Source organism: Equus caballus, chromosome 1, assembly GCF_041296265.1.
Source record: "Equus caballus isolate H_3958 breed thoroughbred chromosome 1, TB-T2T, whole genome shotgun sequence".
Taxonomy (NCBI): domain Eukaryota; kingdom Metazoa; phylum Chordata; class Mammalia; order Perissodactyla; family Equidae; genus Equus; species Equus caballus.
Genome location: NC_091684.1, coordinates 132,869,699 through 132,890,000, shown reverse-complemented (window position 1 = coordinate 132,890,000; position 20,302 = coordinate 132,869,699). Strand labels below are relative to the sequence as shown.

General features: G+C 56.9%; 1 protein-coding gene across 6 annotated transcripts; it reads right to left on the bottom strand.

Annotated features, from left to right (window-relative positions):
* Positions 1 to 7,451: 7,451 nt before the first annotated feature.
* On the bottom strand, positions 7,452 to 20,072 carry INSYN1 (inhibitory synaptic factor 1). Of its 6 annotated transcripts, none has more exons than XM_070233607.1 (5): positions 19,401 to 19,743; positions 18,266 to 18,990; positions 16,719 to 16,871; positions 15,437 to 15,661; positions 7,452 to 8,263 (listed from the first exon to the last, which is right to left on the bottom strand). In XM_070233607.1, exons 4-5 carry the CDS (start codon positions 15,599 to 15,601, stop codon positions 7,544 to 7,546), a joined length of 885 nt encoding a protein of 294 aa, XP_070089708.1. In that variant the 5' UTR covers positions 15,602 to 15,661; positions 16,719 to 16,871; positions 18,266 to 18,990; positions 19,401 to 19,743; the 3' UTR covers positions 7,452 to 7,543. The 6 variants fall into 6 exon arrangements, with proteins under 6 accessions (XP_070089708.1, XP_070089719.1, XP_023509771.1 ...); XM_070233618.1 differs by lacking the exon at positions 19,401 to 19,743 and adding an exon at positions 17,534 to 17,679 and having other exon boundaries at positions 18,266 to 18,404; XM_023654003.2 differs by lacking the exon at positions 16,719 to 16,871 and having other exon boundaries at positions 19,401 to 19,985.
* Between the last annotated feature and the right edge of the window lie 230 nt (positions 20,073 to 20,302).

Here is a 20,302-nt window from a genome sequence, read left to right as displayed (position 1 = left end):
TGGTCCAGTGCAGGTGCCTGAATACTGTGTTGCATGATTCCAGGGGCATCATGCCTGTGGTGTACTATTGTGAGCTGTGCTGAGGGGGCCATTCACATGGGATATAATGTGAATGGTGTCCCTGGAGATATGCAGTGGTCCCTGGCAGTGCCCTCAACACCCCCCAGTGAAGGAAGTTCTCATAGGGCTGGGGCAGGGGCAGAGGGTGCTAAGATCCTTGGCTTGCCAGGCGAGTGTCTGGAGGGGCTTTGAGGCAGCCTCCCAAGGCCACCAGAGTCGGGGAGCAGGGGATGAGGATGCTGATATATTTAACCAGACTTTGCTTGTCTGAAGCTTCACTGAGCCTTCAGAACGAACAAACCTTATGGGGCAAAGGCATTTGATTAAGCAAAAAGTCACTTCTCTGACATCTCACAACGTCCCATCCAACACTTGGACGGCGGCAATTACTTAGTGAATGAGTTATCTCTGTGGCTGCTGCTCCAGGGTTGAGGGAACAGCTACAAGGGCTATTTGGTTTGAAGATTCCTTTATTAAAAAGTGTGAAATCATCCCTCAGCCCTGCAACCCTGCCTCTGAATTAGGAAACAAATCAAAGCAAAACTGGGTAAGTGCCTCGGTACTTCCAGTGGTCGGCCACCTCAAAGGGTCCAGCAAAGTGCACTTCTTGTCCCTTCGCTCCCCAGACCCAGAAGGACATGCCCTCCCTCTGGGAAGACTTTGGGAGTCATGGGCCCCACTCTGGATCTGGAGGGGGTTCAAGTCCTGAGGGCAAAGGAGGGCTATTGAGGGCCTGGGCAGGGGCGAGCAGCATATTCATTCAACATACATTCCCTGAGGATCTCCTGTGTGCCAAGCTGTGCCAGTTCCTGGGAGCACATTAATTATTCCTGCCCTCAAGGGGCTTGCCATCTGCTAGAGGAGACAGCTGTGTGGGAAAAAGAAACCTCAGGGTAATAATGAGGCTTGATGGAAGGTGTGTTTAAGACAGGCAGGGGCAGAAGAAAAGGAATGGCAGGATGACAGAAGAACTGGCGGTAGGTCGGATCAGCAGAGGACTCAGACTCGTAGGCCTGGGGAAGCCACTGTAAATGAAGGCAGGCCACCGGGTAGGGTGGGAGGAGTGGGGTCTGGGGGCCTGGTGAGTGCCCACACCACCTGGAGCGGCCCTGCTGCTCAGCTCGCGCTAACTGTTTCCATGTGGAATACCAGCCCCGTATTATCAGATCTATCGTTTTTTAAAGACTTATATTTTTTAGAGCAAATTTGAGGTGATTTTTCCCAAGACTTGAAGTCTGTAATTTTATGTACAGTCCTCTTTAAAACCAAATAAAATTATATGTGGGAGGCAAAACAGGTGTGCAGGCCACCAATTTGCAACCTCTGGATGAGAGGAAGAGAAATGCCCGGGGAATTGGAGGGCGAGTAGGGTCAGCTTGACTTAAGGGGGTGGGAATGGGCTAGAGAAGTTCTCAGGGCCCCCGGGGCTTCCCTGACCTGCCCTTCCCCCCGCACTCCTGGGTCACCAATGACCTTTCCTTCCCCACCTCACCAAGGTGGACTCAGCCATCCCTACCTCCTTTGGGAAGCCTCCCACACTTAGTCTACTGCTCGGCTCAGGGAAAATTCTCCTTCCTCACGGAGGTCTCCTGGGAAGGCTCTACCACTGGCCACAAGGAGACCCCACAAAAATCAGGGCCTCAGCCTCTCTCCACAGCTCCTCCACAGGCTGTGCCTGGTAGCGACCCCACCTTGTCCTGTGTTCCTGGGGCTGGAGGACGGGTGGGGTAGAGTGAAGGGCGGGTGAGCTGGTGCCTGGAGACCGGGTTTCTGTGGTGCTTCTAAGATGGCAGCAGAGAGGAGCCCTGCTGGGTCCACCCTACCTATCGTCGCCCCAGCAGGAAGCTCTTGCCCTCTGCGTGTCCCAGCAGGGAGAGGAGAGGGAGCAGCCTGCTCAGGGAACTGAGAGCCGCAGGCAGGTGCGTGAGCTTGACTGTTCCTGGCAGGGAGTCAGGTCTAATCAGGCACAGTGCCTGGGTGTGGACAGCATCAGCCTGAGGTCACCCACCTCGGTCTCCTTGACAGGCACGGCTGGGGACAGGTAAAGTGGAGAGGTGGGTGGTGACGGCTGCTGGGCTCCCCTCTGTATTCGGGGTTCAGGGCAGACAGGTAGGCAGAGTCAGGTCTCATCAGGATCTCAGCTAGCTCACCTGGAATTGGATGATGCGCCCCCAGCATCCCAACCCCTGTTGGGGAGGGAGGAGAAAGGTTTGGTGAGGATGCGTCCTGCAGGAGGGATGTTTAACTACTTGTAACACACATCGACATTCAAGGGCTCTTTAGCATATCTCTTTTACTTACCAATGTGCTATTCTTATCTATTCATTACAGTGGGTCCGTATCACGATAGTCACTGCTGAGCTGTCTTAAATCTGTTCCCCTAGATTTTCCTGTCTTAGACTAGACAGGAAACCCAATTCCTTCTCCCTCAGTCAAGAGGCTGCAGTGGCTCTGAGGGAGCTAGCGGACTCTCTTGGCCCCGGTTGCAGTCGCTCTCATCTTTCCTATCTTGCACTAACGTGCACCCTCTGTTTCCGCAAGGCCTTTCTCTACTGTCCACTCTATGGCCACCCCAGCCATCTTTGTAAAGTTCCACTCGCCCCAAACGCCCTTCATTTCCACGTCCGGGTGTCAAAGTTCTACTTCATTGCAAACAAATACCATTTCAAATCCCTCCTCCTCCCAGAAGCCTTTCCTAGATACTCCAGTCCCTAACTAACACAGATTAAGCACAGAACGGAAGGGGCTGGGCATCAACGGGCTGAGGGCAGCCTGGTCTTCCAGGTTCTGCCGGAGATACGAGAAGGGAGAAAGGACACTTTGGACCTGGAGCTGTTTTTGGCTGGTCAGTGCCCAGACCCACAGGGACCCCGGGGTGGGTTCCAGGAGTCTGGCCTAATGCTCCCAGGGGCCAGAGGGCTGAGCTGAAGAAAGCAGAGCCTGAGGCCTGGTGAGTACGGGTCAGTTCTACGGAGCAAACTCCATGTTCTGGCAGTGCCTCCACTTGCAGGGGCTCCAGGTCCCCTCAAGCTAGGAGTGCAGGAAGCATGGTGAAGTCTAGATTCAGATCCTGTTCCTGCACTTAGGAGCTGGTGATTTGGGGCAGGATGCTACACCTCTCTGGGGCTGAGTCTTCTCTATGACTTGGAGGTTTGTTGTGAAGTAGATGAGACAGTTTATGTAAAGTGCCTAATGCATCAAATCATAGGAAGTCCATAAACAGTAGCTCTTACACAGTGTAAATGACAGCAATGTCAAACCCCCAGCTCCACCAAGTTCTTACTATGCCCCTTTGAACAAATTCCATGTTTGCTCATCAGCTCCTTCACCTATCAGATGAAGATTGTGTTTCATCCATTTATTCAATAAATAATTGTTGAGCAATCTCTTACGTACTGGGCACAACTAAACCTGCCATTTAGTGCACAGTGCCTGGAGTATACAGGGTGGTCAATAATTGTCAGTTTTCACACACCAGTCTCAGCTGCAGAATGGGAGATGGGTGTGGGGAGGGGAATTGGGACAGAGAAAGGGAACTCAGGAGGGGCAGAGGTGGAAGGCTGGGCCCGCCTTGAATTCCCAGTTTCCCTTCCTCCCTTTTTCCCTTCCTTTGACATGGCCTCACTTTGTCTCTAAGGGTGGCGGATGGTGCTGGGGTCTCTGAATAGTTTGCCCCCCTTTCTGCCCTCTGGTCCCATCAGACCACTTTTGTAGACGGATCATCTGTCCATTGTCTATAAAATGGAGACAGTGATGTCTCCTCATTCTCAGACCCTGGGAACACTGCAGTGTGCCTGCCCCATTAAAGTGGTGTCAGGCTGAGGAACCTTGTCCCCAGAAGGATGGCTCTTCTCACTAAGCTGGTCTCCTGCCTCTTGTTCCTGGCTCCTTTCCCAGGGGTCACAGGCTGGACCTAATGCTATGACTGGCTTCCTAGCACTGAAACCCCACACCCCTCTGTTTTGGCTTTGTCCAGCCCCTAGCCACACCAGACCAGACCCTCACAGGGGAGTTGTGTGTATGTGTGTGTGCAAGCAACATGAGACCTGGCACATAGGAGGTCTGCAATAAAATCTGATTGAATGAATGCACAATGGAGGGCCCCTCTGCAAATGGGGCTCATTCATTCAATCAACAAACGTTTATTGAACCCATAATCCATTGGTGCCAGACTCTGTGTCAAGGGCCATGACATTCATGTTAACAGTAGCCAACCTCTCCAAATACTGAACTGCCTTCACAGGTTTCCTGTTCCTCGCACCTCCGCCTGTGCAGGCCCCTCTGGCTTTCAGACCCGCCCCCCCTCCCCCTCCGCCTTCCCTCACCTCCAGAGACCAGAGCACTGACCCCACCACGGATTTTTACTGCAGCAGATGTTTGAACGCTAAGTCACGGAGTTTGGGATTGAATCCTTGTGCCATAACCCATCCTGTGCCCTTGGGCAAATTATTTAACTTCTCAGAGCCTCAGTTTCCTCATCCTGAAAATAGGTATAAATAAAAGCACTTATCTCATATTTGCTGTGAGGAATAAATGAGATAAATCACACGCTTAGAACAATGGTCGGTACATCGTGTGCTCTCGATGAGTGTGAGCTCTTTAGCACGACCACGACTCCTCTCTGTCACGAGCACCTGGCACCCTCGGCCTCCTCCACGGCACCATTCGGCACGAGCCTGAGGACACAGTAGGTGGTCAGTGAAATAAGACTTCCTAGAAACAGGGCGGTCTCATGGGACATTTTGGGTGAGGAAACCCAGAAAAGGGCAAAAGCTTAGAGGTGCGGAAGAGCAGGGAGGGGCGGTACCTGGAGGAGCAGGCAGGTGTGCAGGATGGTCCCTGGGACGGCTACGGCCTCAGGGACACGGAGCTCACTACTCAGAAGCAGCGCATTCCGTGGCTCAACAGCTCTGACAGTCACAGTTTTTCCCCAGGTGGCCACGTTCCGTGTTTCAAGTCATAAAAAAGCCTTGGAGATCCCACCCCACTGTCAGTGAGGCCCAGACTGAGTGTGGCGTAATTATGAGGCGAGCCAAGTACTTTTTGGGCCTTCTGGAACCTACACCCTCTTCTCCCTCTTCCATGACACCCATGTGCCTCTGACCCATTGGAGGCAGGCAGCCGGGTGGTAGACCAGGGAACAACTGACGGACACTAGCCGCGACCACGCGCAAACACTCAGAGCCAGAGTGGGTGGTGGGGCTCCCAGGAGAGGCCCACGCCTCACCCACGGCTCCTTCGGGCATCCCTGGCTCTGGGACTCTGCTACAGTTTTTCCCCTGACTGTTGTAAAGAGGAGAGACTCTAAGTCTGAAAACAATCCTGCCATTGGACAGGAAAAGCAAGTCTTGGAGGTAGAACCGGATGTCATTCCTCAGAGCTGGGTATGTCCATACCCGAGCAGGGACTGCCCCGCCCCGCCCCCTCCTCACTGTCAGATAGGGCCAACCTCACCTGGCCCCCTCCCAGGGGAGCCCCTGGCACTCATCCTCTGAGCCAGGGTCCTACAGCTGATCAGCACCCACTGCCGGAGAGTGCCCTGGGGCCTGGGCCGGGAATCGCTAACCATGGCTCAGCCGCCACTGGATTTCCACCTGGAGCCTGCACCCTGGCTCGCTCCCTAGGGCTCTGACCTCAGCCCAGGCCCAAGGGGAGCTCCCCACACTGCAGAGCACACATCCTAGGCGCAGCCTAGCCCGTCCTGATAGCATCCCGGCATCCGCTCCACACCGGCCTGCACAGTCTGTCTCCCCACTGCTGCGGCTGAACAGCACCTCCTCTGGCCCCGCAGCAGAGGCAGTGGGTGCTGCCAGGCTGCTGGTCAGGCCCTCCCAGGCCCATGTGAGGAGCAGAGATGCCTGCCAACAGGTGTTGGTGGGCTGGAACTGGGCTTCATTGGAAGTGCAGCAGGGAGGCCCCTGAGAGGGGCATCTGTGCTGCGCCCCCACTGCCACCTCGCTGCTCTAAGCGAGGGGCAGTGAATCAAGCCGCAGCCATCTCCCAATCTCGAGCTGCCATGGAGGACAAAGCGAAAGAGTGACCCAGGGACAGCTCCTGGTCAGTGGGCTTGGCTTCCTTCCCTACCCGGAAAACACTGGAATCTGGGTTGGGGTCATATGGCCATAACGCATGTCCAGGGCCTTGGTGCTTACCGAGGGCCTTCACATTCCCCATCTCATCAAAGCCCTACAGCAGCTGGTGAGGTAGGTGAAGACTACCAGACCCATTTTATAGATGAGGTAGGTAGGCTCAGAGAGGCAAATGGACTTGCCCAAAGTCACACAGCTGCTAGATAGCAGAGCCGGGTATAGCCCAGAAATCACACACAGGCTCTGTGACTTTGGGTCAGTTACTCTCTGAACCTCAGTCTTCTCATTTGAAAAATGGGGATAGCAATAGTTCCTATCTTGTCAGGTTATTGTGAAGATTAAATACGATAATGCTATAAAACATACTTGGCATAGTAGTGGCATAGAGACCTGCTCAATAAATGTGAGCAATGATTGCGGTTATTAATCCCAAGGATGTTCAGATGCTGTCCCTGTGTAGGCCTTGACCCAGATGACGCCCTGGTGCCTCTAGGCCCCCATCTTGTCTCTGTCGTGTCATTCAACACCCGCTAAGGCGAGCTTAGGTTCTGGCGTGGAGAAGCAGGGGCAGAGCAGGGCCACTGGGCTCGTCTCTGGGGCTGCCTGCCTGGTGAGGGGGTCTGAGAGCCTGTCTATGGCCCTGGTTCATAGCCCCCAGGGCTTCCATCTGATTTCTCATGTGGACATCAGATCTGCTCAGGGCCAAGCCAGGGGCTGGCTGCGGCCGGGCCCTGAGTGATTCCTAGAGGACAAGGCTGAGCACGGGAGCTGAAAGGATTGGGAGTGGTCCAGGCTCTCCAAACAAACCCCTGCCCTGCCCACGCTAGCCTGGTTCTCCAGGGTCTGTGGAAGCCCAGCTCCCCAGCATGGAGGCCCAGCCACGGGGGCAGCTTGTGCCTTCTGTGTCCTGGCCAACCCTGAGATGGAGGGGGCGGGGAAGGGTTGTGTGCATCCAGGTAAGTTTGCCCTTGGGAAGGAGAGGCAAAGTCTGCTTGGAGCAGAAGGCCTGGGGGTGCAGTGAAACTGGGCCCAGCTGCGGCCATGCCACCCCTGGCCCTCAGTCCTACAGTCTCCAGGTCGCACCAACTGTCAGCCCTGGCCTTGGACGCTATTCCTCCCCAGCCTGCCTCCTGCCGATGAATCTCCCCACCTAATGCACGCACTTCTGGACGCCCCCTCCAGGAGCCCTGCGCGGGGAAGGAGGGGAGGGCTGTTCTGGCTGCACCTCCTGGGACCTGGGGGTGCCCACTCTGTGCCCGAGATGAGCTCTGTGAAAGCTTTGGGGCCTGCGGGGCCAGATCGTTCGCATTTTTAAATTTTATTATGACTGTGTTTGTTAAATATAGATATATGTATTTATAGCCCTGCGTGCCCCCCGCCCCCTGGACCACGCCCTAGTTTTTCCCCCTGGCCTTCCGCCTGGTGGCTGTGTAGGGCAGCGCCGTCTGCGTGCTCTTGTCTGACACCGTCTGGGTGCTGCTGTTCCTCGTGACCCTTCGGGTCTGCTCGGGGGCAACGGTGGGGCCTGAGCGGTGGCTGGTCAGCGGAGAGCGCCTCGGCTTGTAGGGGGCCGGGGCGGGCTTGGGGGGGCCCGCGGGGGCCTCTGTACGAGGAGGCTCCGGGGACAGGTCGGCCTCCTCCTCTGCTGCCTCCTCCTCGCCATCCCCCTCATCGTCACAGCACAGAGCGTGGTAGAGCACTTTGTCGCTGAACCGCACCCTCTCCCGCGTGCCCGGGGTCCGCTGGGGCAGCTGGCCTTTTGCAGGGCCAGCGCTGAAGGCCTCCTCACTGGAGGAGTCCGGGGTCTCCACCCGCGGCCCATTGGGGATGGGCAGGCCGCCGTTCATGAGCCGGTAGTCGGGCCCAGCCCCTGGCCGGGCCGACTCGGGGCCGTCCACGGAGTCCGAGGGGGTAGACACGTCCAGGAAGGAGCAGAACTCCCAGCTGTCCGAGAGGATGTCGGCTGTCATGAAGTCCAGGTGGCCCAGGTCAAAGGGGCCGCCCACGCCCGCCTTGTCGCTGCTGGAGGTGCTGCTCACAGTGGCTGTGGTCCAGTCGTCCGGCTCCAGTTCAAAGTCGAAGTCTGAGGTCAGCTTATCGATCTGGCTCACCACCTGGCCGGGGAAGGGGAGAGAGTGGGGGGCCAGGCAGGGGCCCAGCATAAGCTGGGTGTGAGTGTGCCCCAGCTCCACTGCTAGATCCCCAGCTGCTGACCCTGCAGGACGGCGACTGGACAGGAGGGCACAGGTTTGCTTGTGCCGTTGAGGGCCAAACTGAACCAGGGTGAACAGAGCTTGTTCCAGCTACTCCCCTATTTTTTATTCCTCAGTCGCTCCAAGGGAGGGGAGACTGCCTTCAGCCCTGCACCTCATCCATTCACACACCCCTCTTCTCCAAAGGCAGCCCTGGTTCTGGGGGGCAGCCCTGGTGCTCAGAGCTTGATCTTCCTTTGATTGAGAGGGGGCCATTTAAAGAGGGCTGAGAGACTCCAGTGAGGCCACTCAGTGGGGAGATGAGCAGCCCACCTACCCTCCGAGAGAAAAAGATACGGAGTTACCACGAGAAGACTCTGCCCAGGCTTCCTAAAGCATCCCGGACCAGCCCTGCAGCTGGTCAGCGACTGTCCCCCATGGGTCTCCACCAGCCCTTCAGGACAAGAACACCAGGTTACCCTCCCCTTCCACCTTCCCACCCCACTTACCCCACAGCCTCCTCCCTCCTTCCCTTCCCTGTCCCCTGATGAGCGGAGATCACTCTTGGCTTGTTCTTGGAGAAGGAGTAACACAAGCATGATTTGGTAAGCAATAAGGAAACCATCCTTCCTGGGCCCAGAGCTGCTTGCTAAATGCACTCAGGGGGCAGCTCAGCTGTGGAGGTCACGGTACCAGCCCGCCTCGCTCCAGCCCTGCCTCAGGATACCCCGAGGTGCCCAGGCCACTATCAGCATGTAAATCAGAGATGAAGACAGTGAGGGGAAAAGGGAGACCCAGTCAGAGACGTGGGGAGAGGATAGAACAAGACAAGAGAGAGAAGATAGAGCCAAAAACAAAAACAGCAAAACAGAAACAAAACCAAGTGGAGGAACCAAGAGACCAGCGCGGAGACACGCCTCCAGTGAGCCATCAAGCCAAGGAGCCGCTCCCAGTGCCTCTCCAGTGTTCTCTACCTGGGGTCAGAGCGGCCAATTAATTAATTAACTAATGAAGTCCCTAATTCAACAAACCCTTACTGAGGACTACAGTTGGCCCTCCGAACGTGGGGAACCCTCGGGTTCAAGCAACCGTGGATCGAAAGGCCTACGATGGTTGTCTGTATGGAACAAGTACAGACTTTTTTTTCTTGTCATTATTCCCTAAATAATATAGTATAACAACTATTTACACAGCATTTACATTGTATTAGGTATTATAAGTAATCTGGAGATGATTTAAAGTATGTGGATGTGCGCAGGTTATGTGCAAATACCATGCCATTTTATATAAGGGCCTTGAATATCCTCAGATTTTGGTATCTGCAGGGGTCCTGAACCAATACCCCTCGGACACTGAGGGATGGCCATACTGCTGTCCAGGGATGTGCTAGATGTTCGGGGGGTGAGGGGGTGGTGAGTGCCCCACAGTGAAGGAGGAAAGCAAGGGCAAAGACGATGGGTCAGGAGGAGTTTGGGTCAGTGGGACGTCTACTTGGTTAGGAGTCAGGACGCCCAATGCAGGTGACCTGGTCGGTCATTTTTCTTCTCTAAGTCTCTAAGTTTCTCAATCTGTAAATGGGGAGTTGGGTGAATTCGTTTATCCCCAAGGTTTCTTCCACCTCTGAGATTCTAGGACTCTGTATTTATAGGAGCGACAAGTTATTTTGGGGTGTCAATGCCTAGAGATGCCCACTCTCCACAGCCCCAGGCCAGAGGTGAAGGGAACAGCTGGCCGAGGCCTACAGAAGAGCTGGGGGAGTCAAGACACCTGGGTTCCAGATTCAGCTTAGACTTTGCTCTGTGTGTCTTTGGGTAAGTCACATAACCTCTCTGGACCTCAACTTTATTTGCCACGAAGTGGGTGTGATAATCCCAGCCCTGCCAACCTCACCAGAACTTCATGAGGAAGAATGAGAGTGAATGGGCTCCGTGGGGCACTGGTGACACAAGTGACGTCATCTGCCATCTGTGAGCACCTACTGTGTATCAGGCGTTTCACCCGTGAGGTCATCATCTCCGGGGTTTATGGGTGATCGGCCTGAGGCACCAGTCATGGGAGCTGAGATGCCTGCCTCCGCCACTCCCGTGCAGGACTGCACACGGCTCAAGGTGCTGCTGTGATTTCTGGGTTTGGGCAGGCAGTGGGGATAAGGCTCCACCCTCCAATCTCGCCACCCCATCTTATGCCACCCCCGAGAAGGACTCCCCCTATCTCAGAGAAGCTCGCCTCCCCCAGAAGCCCATCCTCAACCCAGGCCCCACCTGAGGGCGGGTGGGAGCCCTGGCCTAGAGTGGAGGTTCTCAAACTGGAGTGTGCGTCAGCCCGCTCCCCAGCGTCTCTGATTCAGGGGGTCCGGGGTGGGGCTCGAGAAGGTGCAGATCTAGGAAGCTTCCAGGTGCCGCTGCTGCTGCTGCTGCTGGTCCAGGGGCATGCTCTAAGAACCTCTGGCCTAGGACCCTGGGGATTTAAGCTGGTGAAGAAATAGCACTCCAGGGCATTGCCTGCCTCAGGAGAGGCCCTGTGCCTCTGGGGCAGCCACATCCTCAAATTAGACTCCCCCATCACGTCAGCTGCTGAGAGCCTGCTGGTGCGTAAGGGGGGCAATGCTAGTAGGAATCTGGAGTGAAACGACTTGGCTGTGATCTCAGGGTTGGCTGACGCTGGGGCAGGCCCAGAAGCTGGGCTCCTAATGCCCTGTGAAAACGATCCAGGGTGCAGAGGGCAGGAGCCCGAAAGCATGCAGGCTGGACACACTCCCCCCAGCCAAGAAGTCCTTGCCGGCCACCTGCTCAAGCGGCCTTCACATTCAGGCCCTTCCCCTCCTCCTGTAGAATGCCCCTCTCTGGTTCCACCCTGGGAGTGTGGAGCGGAGGGAGAGAGGGAGGTCTGGGTTCAAGTCCCAAGTCTGTCCTGTCTTGGCTAGGGGCCTTGAGGCAGGTGACTTCCCCTCTCCACATCTTGGTTTCCTCCACTATAAAATGACAGTCCTCTACTCACCAGGTGATAGGGAGTCAACAGATATGAATGTGATTTAAACTGCAGAGTTAGCACAGCCAACCACTTAAGAACCTGGGCTCTGGAGCCAGACCTGGAGTCCAACCCTAGCCTTACCACTTATGGGCTGTGTGACCTTAGCCAAGTTACTCAACTTCTCTGTGCTTAAGTTCTTCAAAGGAGAATTCTGGTAGTACTTACTGGATAGGCCTGTTGTGAGGATTTAATGACTTGACGCATGGAAAGCATGTAGAACAAGGCAGAATGCCAATACCCACTGTGCACCAATGGGTGCTAACAGGTGACCAGGCCCCTGGCACCAGGCCCAAGAACTGATGGGAGTCAGTTCTTCACCAAAGGAATGACACTCTGATGGGGATATTTCCAGTGCCTGTGACAGAATAATGAGACATTGGGCCTTTCAAACCCCAGCACATGGGTGGTACCTATGCTCCCTAACATAGGGCTGAGTCCAGATAGAACAGAAGCAGAAGAGGTTCTAGAAGCCAAATGGTCGGGCTCATAGGCCAATCTGGCCCAGTCCATTAGGTGGGACAGGTCACACGCACTAGAGAATAACATAAGTGAGGATCAGAAAAGGGAGTGATGTGCCAAGGGCTCCCGGATGGTATGCAGGGCCTGGGTCAGGCCACAAACCCCACTGCCCATCCCTGGTGCCTCTTTCATGGGGCCAGTTCGGAGGGCAGGGGTGGGGCAGGCCCTATGCTACCCACCTTTCTGCTTTGGATGTCTTGAAATCTGCGATTTTTCTCTGAGATTTAATAATCATTTTGCCTGCATGTAATTTGGGATTGTCTTGGAGAGCAGGGAAATAATTATATACACAGAAAGAAAGAGAGGAGGAGAGAGAGAATGGAGAGAGAAATGAAATCATAAAAATCACAGAATCATAGAACCTCAAAGCCACAAGGGACTGGAGCCACTGTTGAGTCCACCCTTCTCATTGTGCTTGCTGATGGGGAAACTGAGGCCCAGAGACTAGAAGGAGCTGAGCTGAGAACAGAAGGTAGGCGTCCTGACTCCTGGGCCTGGCACCTTAAAAACAAGAATCACGTGCTCTAGAGGGGGAGCGGGAACATGAGATAGGAAGAGCACGGCTGAGGGCTGTGACAGAACCTGCTTGAGGTCCCAGGCCCTATCCCAAGGGTGTCCCCACCCTCTGTCCTAGTCACAGCCTCACTCCCCTGGCCTGAACTGCACCCATCTGGTCTTCCCACTGACAGCAGCTTCCTTCCAGCTCCTGACGCACCCTGCATCCAGGAAACTTCCTCATCAGCCAACAGGATCAGGTCACTCCTCTGCTTCCAGCACTTTTCTGCTCCCCAAATTCCCAAGCCTCTCAAACACAACCCCACCAAACCTGGCCATGGGCCCTTTGCTTTCCAGCAAGCAGCCGCCACGCTGCCAGGGTTGTCTCCTCACCAGCCCTGCACACTCCACCGAGCTCACTTCTCCCTCTGGGCTCCCCTGGACGCCTCCCGCCTTTCCCACTCACGGCGTCTCACTTCCATAAGGAAGTCTTCCCTCCTCCCCAGCTGAGCACAGCTTCCCTATGAAAGGCTCTCAAAGCACCCTGCCCCTCTCCTTAAAATATTTTCCAATATTTATCAGCCCTGCTACAATTGTAGGTGTGTATATGTAATAATGTGATGGAGGTCTGCCTCCGTACCAGACAAGGGTGGGACTAGGTCTGAATGCCCACCATTGCATGCCCAGTTTGGCAGAGGGATTGGCACACTCTTCACAAATACAGCCACTGAATGAGTTGAGACATAGAGCTTAACAAAAACTTCTGGAGGCTTCTTTTCTGAGAAAGAGTTCTATAGTCCTGGACACCCCAAGAATGGCTCCCCCAGCCCTCCCTCCAGCCCTGGCTGAGTCCCCACTCCAAGGAAAGCATGTCTGTGTTACCTAAGACCCCAGAGCCAGGACTGAGGACCCAGGAGCTCCAGAACTTGTATCTCCCTCCTCCCCCCTCACCTCTGGCCCCTTCACCTCACTTGACAAGCTGCTGCGTCCCTCCCTCCCTCCCTCCCAGCTCCCCGGGGCAGCAGCCGCTTACTTACGTAACTGGGGATTCTGCATTATTTATGACCACTGATTATTTTGTAATTCTGTGATTACGTTATTTATTGTCTTCCTGGGGGGCTGTGGAGCTGGGGAGGGGGGAGTGAGTTGACTGTGATTCATGACTCTCATCCTGCAATTTGGCCTAATTGGCCAGGGAGCTTTGTAAATCTGTCCAGAGGAGGAGAACGCAAAGGAAAAAGGGAGGAAAGGAAGGCGAGAAAAAAAATAAGAAAAATCCGCACAATTCTTGCAGAGCTGCGGGTGATGGAGCTGACCCACTTTGGCACAGCACCGTGGTCCCCAGCCTCTCCTGCTCCAGCTGCTTCCTGGCTGGGCCACATTCATCTCATGCCCGCATGGCCCGTGACTTTCCTTGCCACCTCATACGCAGCACCTTGCCAACGGGACTGCACACTTGCCACTGGGCCTGCTCCCCAGGGAAATGGGGTGAGGGATCCTCCACAGCTCCCCAGGCTGCAGAAGGGTGCCCACCCCTCCATCCTCCTGAGGTGTTTGGGCCAAGGTGGGTAACTGTGCTCTTAAGTTCTGTCCTACCTAACAGTCACTGATGACGTGGGGACACGGGTGGTGAACGAGAGGATGAGTTTTGAGCCCCCATGCTGAGCTACGTCTTGAGAAGGGGGAATCTAAGGGGGAGGGGGAGGTCAAGTACCTGCTCAAGGTAACCTCAACATCTGGGGGGACCAGGGCCCTTACACCTGCCCTTGGGGGCTCCTGGTTTGTGGGGAACAGGGAGAGGAGTGGGGAGGCAGATTCCTACCAGGAGATTGCTAGAGAGTGTGTGGAACTCTCACTAAGGACAAATGCAAGTTCCATAGCGTGGCCTGCAAGGTCCTATGCATACTGACTCTCTGCTCCTTCTCCGACCTTTCCTCCTGCTTTTCTTCTCCTGGTTCACTCCAGTCCAGCTGCACCGGCTTTCTTGCTGATCCCAAACATGCTGAGCACACTTCCTCCTCAGGACCTCTGCACTGGCTGCCCCCACTGCCTAGAAGGCTCTTCTCCTAGATATCCATTTGACTTGTACCCTCACTTCCTTTGGGTCTCTGTTTAAAAGCCATCTTATTGGAGACCCTCTTCCCAGCCCCATCACTGTCCCTCTCTATCCCCTTTCCCTGCTGGAAGAGGGTGGGACTGCCTACTGTAGGAGAAACTAAAGGGTGCCAGCCAGGAGGCCGGAGTCCTGGCTCTGACCTCCCTGATCACGGCTCCTGAGCTGATATGACTCCAGAAGAACGAGGCCATACATGGAGTGAGGAGCAGGCCAGCGCTAGGATAGTTCATTAACAATCTCTAACAGATATGGAGCTACTGTTGTGCCCATCACTGTGCCAAGTACTTCATATATAATATTGCATTTAATTCTCACAACCCTGGGGCTCGGGGCAGGGGGAGGGGGGCAAAATTCTGTATCCTCTTGTTACAGATGGGAAAACAGAAGCAAAGAAAGGTAAAGTAACTTTCCTAAGGTCACACAGCTAGGAAGGGGGCGGAGCTTGGATTTGAACCAGAGACACCTGGCGGCAGAGCCCATGCTCTTGGCCCCTAGGCTGTGCTGTGTCTCTAAATTAAGATCCACAGAATTTCAAGGAGCTTAGAGACTGGCTGGGATGGGCCTGGCATCCTGGAGCGTTGGGGAGCCTAAGAGAGATGAGGGCTAATGACTGACTGACCGGCACATCCCTCTGCAGCACAGCTGAGCTTTCAAAGTGCTTTTACGTTCCTCACTTCACTTAGTCCATTAAAGTACTTTCCCCACCCAGGGGACAGACCTTGCTCCTCAGCACCTGGGGAGCCAGTGACAGAGCTGCAGCAGGGGTTTGGGAGGGCAGGGGGGTATGGGAGAGGGGGTGCGAGTAAGTGTTGGCCCCCCTACTGCATGCAAAGCCCCCATGAGTCCTTGTAAGATCACTCTGAGGTGTGAATGATCATCAACCCCACTTCTGAGATGAGCAGACAGAGGCTCAGGAGTGCTTTAGCGTCTCTCACCTTTCTGTGAATTTTAGGCTGTGCGCTCAAGAGGATGAGGAGGGTCTGCCATGAGCAGCGGTGTCTGGGGCTGGGGAAGGGGAGCAGCAGACAGAGGAGGAGGATGGCAGAGGGGGTTACAGCTAAGCCCTTCCTCTCTGCTGGCCTTGCTCCTTCCTCGAGCATCCTGTGCTGTTCCCTGGCAGTCTTGCATGACTTGTCTTCACATCTGAGTGCTTTGCCCTCCTGAGACAAGAACGCAGCTGGTGAGCTCTGAGCTGGCGCTGTCTGGGGAGTGGGGTATGATAAGAGAGCAAGTGCCTGCCACCCTCTTGACCTTGGGTCTGCCCATACCCCAGATGGAAGAATGCCACACAAAGTTACTGAGAAGGAGAGCCAGGTAGACTCAGCTTTACAGCCCCCTGGAAGGACCAAGAGCCAAGATCACGGGTTCCAGGGAGCAGGGGGGCTGCAACCCTTTACCCCAAACCAGGGCCTGGCACCCCTACTTGGTAAGCCAATTCCTGACAAATCCCATCGCACAAGAAGGCAGTTATGGCATCTCCTCTTCTGCCTGAGCCTCCCAGAGCCCTACCTGCCTTACCCAACTCTCCCCTCTGCCCATCAGCCCATGTCCAGACCCTGCCTGGAGGTGGGGGAGCTCTGAGGCCTACCCCTCCTCCCAGCTGGGTGCCATTGGCAGCAGGCAGGCGGTGGCATACGGGGCAGACTCTGGTTGCCATAGCAACCTGCCAAAGTCTTGGGTGGAGGCACATGGCCTACAGGGTGTGTGGGGGGAGGGGACTCATCTTTCTCTGTCCTGGCTCAGGCCTCTGGGCTGCACAGCCTGTGAACTTGAAGCTCTGCTGTTCGAGACATGGGAGTGGGGGGGTGTGTGTGCTGAGAAGGGAGAGAGGGAACATCTAAAAGATCTGCGAATAAGTCCCAGTGCTTCTGATCTTGCTGCCTCATCCCCTAAAGGGCTCCCCCTCAGAGCATCACTCCATGAGCATAAGCTATCAGCTCTAGAAAGCCCCTGTCAAAATGCAAAAAGATCACTCATTAGCCCACTTGTTCAGGCCCCAGAATAGGCATCAACAACCTGAATTCTAGGCTTAGTTCTTTCACTGGTAGGCTGTGTGACCTTGGACAAGCCCCTCTCCCTCTCTGGGCCTCAGTTTCTTCAACAGTAAATGGACAGGGCTGGTCTGGATGACCTGTGGCATGACTTCAAGCTCTGGAGCTCTGGATAGCTATGCTGGGGGAGGGAAGAAGGGGAGGCAGATGCCTGGAAGATGCTCACTTGGGAGTAGGCTCTGCGCTGTACGAAAGCTGACTCCCAGGCTTAGAGTCAATCCTGGCTCTTTCTGGGCAGGCCTGCTGGGCATAGGTCCCATGCCCTTCCCAAGACTGAGACTCTGGACAGTTCCTTTGGCCCAATGGAAGCACAGAGCAGCTGAAATGAGATGGAAGTGGGGAGGCATGAGGGGGTATTGTAGTCCTTTAAACCAATGAGGTTGGGGGAGGAGGGGTTGCTCAGGGTCATCTGGCCTTTGATCTCTAAACTGTATTCCCCAGAGATGTTCAGCCCACACTCTGGCCAGCTTGGTCCATGAGCGGAAGCACCGTCTCTCTCTACCTGAGAAACAGCTATTTCCACCTCCTGAGAGAGGACTTCCTAGCAGCCTCCATGAGGCTGACTCTGGGCAGAGGGCTGCCCTGTCCAACCTCAGCTCCTGTCCCAGCATCTCCACAAACCCCTCCACTCTGGACACAGCTCCTTTCAAACACCCCCTGCTCCTTGGCTCTCAGGCCAGGCTGGAATGCCACTTTGCCAGTCTGGAGTCGGTACCAACATCCCCCCTCTCCTCAATCCTTCTAGAGCCTCATCCACCCTGCACAGCTGGCTGGGGAGAGCTCGAGCCCATAACTCCAGTTCAATCACTCTCCAGGCCATCTCTGCAGGGGCCCTGGTTACAAGGAGCTGAAATTTGCCTAAAGCCCACCTGGCTGGTGTAATGGCACCCAGCGGGCAAATTCAGGCCAGCGGCTCAGAACGCTAGTCATGCATTTTGGGCTTGAACACAGCCCAGGGGGCAGGGCTGAGGACATGTGTACCTCATTACCCCAGCGATGTGGGAAGCAGTAATTAAACCGGGCTCCGGTTAGACAGAGAGGGACACACATCCCAGGATCTCCAGGAGACTTTTCAGCCTTGGCAAAAAACATCCAGCAAAGCATCCCTTTCGAGGAGATTCCCGCCCCTGCGAACGGACACAGAACTCTGGCACCCACAGCAGCCCACCACACCCATTCCCACCTCAGGGCAGGGGGGCACAGCTGGTTTTAATTTTTCCAGGACCCAGGGTTCTGAGTTTCCATGTGATCTCTGGAGAAGGCTCTGAGCTGGGCCTCAAGCAGTGCGGTCTGCCTCAGTAGAGCAACACACACTCTCCCAGGGCTCTTTGCCACCAGGTCAGAGTCAAGGAGCCAGATGGTAGGGTCAAAGGTCAGCTTGGGCCCCAGAAGAGTGTCTCCCACTAAGAGGCTGTGCTGGGATTCAGTCCCTAGTGGCCACCTTGGCAGCCCTGAGTGCTAACCACAGAGCCGTGGGCCCATGACATGCTGCCCAGGCAGTCTCTGAAACACCCAGGCCCCTCCAGCCCTGGGGTTTGGTGAGGTTTTTAGCAAAGCAGATTTGGGAAAGGAGAACCAGGAGGAGGTCCCCAGCAGAGAGTCACACATGCACATAGCTTTGTGTGCACACACACACTTAACACATATGTGTGAGTACGTTTTTGTGCCAGGCCTAGGAAAACTGGTCAAGGATCTGTCTGGCCCCTCACTCACCTCCCTTAGCTCCTTGGCCACCTCCTTGAGCTCCCGCAGGATGCCCTCGAGCTGCCCGATGACCATCTTCATGCGCTGTCGAATCCGTTCCCGCTCGCCACCACTGCTGGGGTCGTCACTGGGCTGCCCGAGGTCCGGGGTGCCCCGAATGTTCATCCTTTACCACGTGGCCGCAGGCCTGCCCATACTCCCCCCAGCCGGGCACACACTGCGTCTGCCTCCACGGAGCCCCCCTCAGCCAGGCAGAGCTCCTCATCTTAACGGCCCCCCAGCCCACCCTGGCCCTGGGTGGCCCTCACCCAGTCCCTGCCCTCTGCCACCCCACCTCCTCTGCCTCTGGGTGAAGAACGGGACACCCAGAGGGACACAGAGCCTGTCACAGGGGGTCAAGGTGAGGACACAAGAGGGCAGGGGGAGGGGCCTTGGGTCTCAGGAGTGGCCTCTAGGACTTGAAGTGCCTGTGGGTGTGCTGAGCTGATCTCTGGCTGAGCCTGAACACAGAGGCAGGGGGATGACTCTGCAGGGACTAAGGGTAAGAGATGCCCTTGGGTTGGGGGGAAGGCAGCCGTGATCCCCTCACAACTCCTAGGCAGTGGCAAAGGCAGAGATCTCTGGATGCAACTGACACCTGCAGAGGGATGGTGGCTGGGGTCTTCCAGAAGTGGAGGGGGCTCCAGATGTGGGCAGCTCTGGCAAGCTGAGCTGGATTGGAGGAGGGCAGCCCCCTGCAGAGAGAGCGAGCCTGGCGTCAGCCCTCCCAGGCTGCAGCACCAGCCGGCAATGCCGCTGCCTCGCTCCTTTCCCCAGCATGCACCCTTTCTCGCTGGGAATTTATTCTTTTTTCTTTGTGGGGAGGGGTGGTGGAGGCAGATGGTCTACAGCACAGCCCCTCCTCTAGAAGGAAAGGAGGGAGCCCCTGCTTTAGAGGCGGAAGTCCTCAGCCTGCGAGGGGGCACTCTGCCCCAGCTTCTCCCAACCCCCGTCCCTAGCCAAGCCTGGCCCTCCAGTTCACCAGAGGGCCTCTCCAGTCGTCTGTCCTCCCTCCTAGTGCCGCCAGGGCGCCCTCGGTCCCAGCGGACCCTCCCTTCCCCAGCCCCGCCTTCCCTCGGAACCCCCGATCCGCTCCCGGACTCACCGAGGGTGGGGGCACCGGCCTTCCTTCCGAGCAGCGTCGGGGGCCAAGCCCCAAGATGAGGTTGGGGGGCCCCCAAGGCTCTCTAGGGCGGGCTTCTCTCTCTGGACCCTTCGGCCCCTGGCCTCAGGGAGGTCCTCAGAGCCGCCACCGGAGACATCTGGGCGGTGGGAGGGGGCGGGGCCTCCGCGCTCCACGGAAGGGGGCAGGAAAAAGCTCCCCCGACCCCCGCCGGGCTCCGGGCGGGGAATGAGCGAGCGTCCGGGGGGCCCGGGGCTCCGAGGCCACAGGTGACCCGGGCGCAGGGAGACCGAGGCGACGCCGGACCGGTCCCAGCGCGTGAACCAAAGTCGGAGGGATCGGAGGGCGCCGGGATGCCCTCGGCCCGCGCCCGGCCGTCCCCGGGCTCAGCGCCGTCCGGAACTCGCTCTGTCCAGTCCAGATCGGCCGGCTGCGGGCTCCGCCGGGTCTGCCCGCCCGGAGTGAGCTGGCCTCGCCGGGCGCCCGGGACCTGCTCAGCCCGGACCCCGAACGTCCGCGCTCTGGCACCCGCCGCGTCCGGAGCGGCCGCGAGGATCCGCTCCTCCCAGCCCCGCGGGCCGCCGGGGCGAGGACGCCGCCGCCGCTCAGTCCACGGCCGGAGAGGTCCGGGATCCCCGGGCCCCCGGGAGGGGCGGTGTCGGCCGCGGGGCCGGGTCCCCGGCGGCCCGGCCGGCGGAGGCGAGGAGGCGAGAAGAGCGAGGGAGGAGGCGCGCCGCGGGCGGCGAGGGGAGGGGCGCGGCGGGCCGGGCGCACTGGGCTCGCGGCCTCCGCTCGGCGCCCGCTCCCTCGCGGCCCGCGGCCTCGCCGGCCCCCGGGCGCCGGGTCGGGGCTGGGCCTGCCTCCGCCGCCTCGCCTCGCCTCGC

What these genes read in the sequence shown, in the direction of transcription:
- INSYN1 (XM_023654003.2), bottom strand. Translation starts at nt 18,421, where the DNA reads ATGAACATTCGGGGCACCCCGGACCTCGGGCAGCCCAGTGACGACCCC. An exon ending in TGGCCAAGGAGCTAAGGGAG is followed by an intron (nt 15,662 to 18,265) that starts GTGAGTGAGGGG and finishes TTCTTGTCTCAG; the next exon opens with GAGGGCAAAGCACTCAGATG. An exon ending in AGCCTAAAATTCACAGAAAG is followed by an intron (nt 8,264 to 15,436) that starts GTGAGAGACGCT and finishes TTCCCCGGCCAG; the next exon opens with GTGGTGAGCCAGATCGATAA.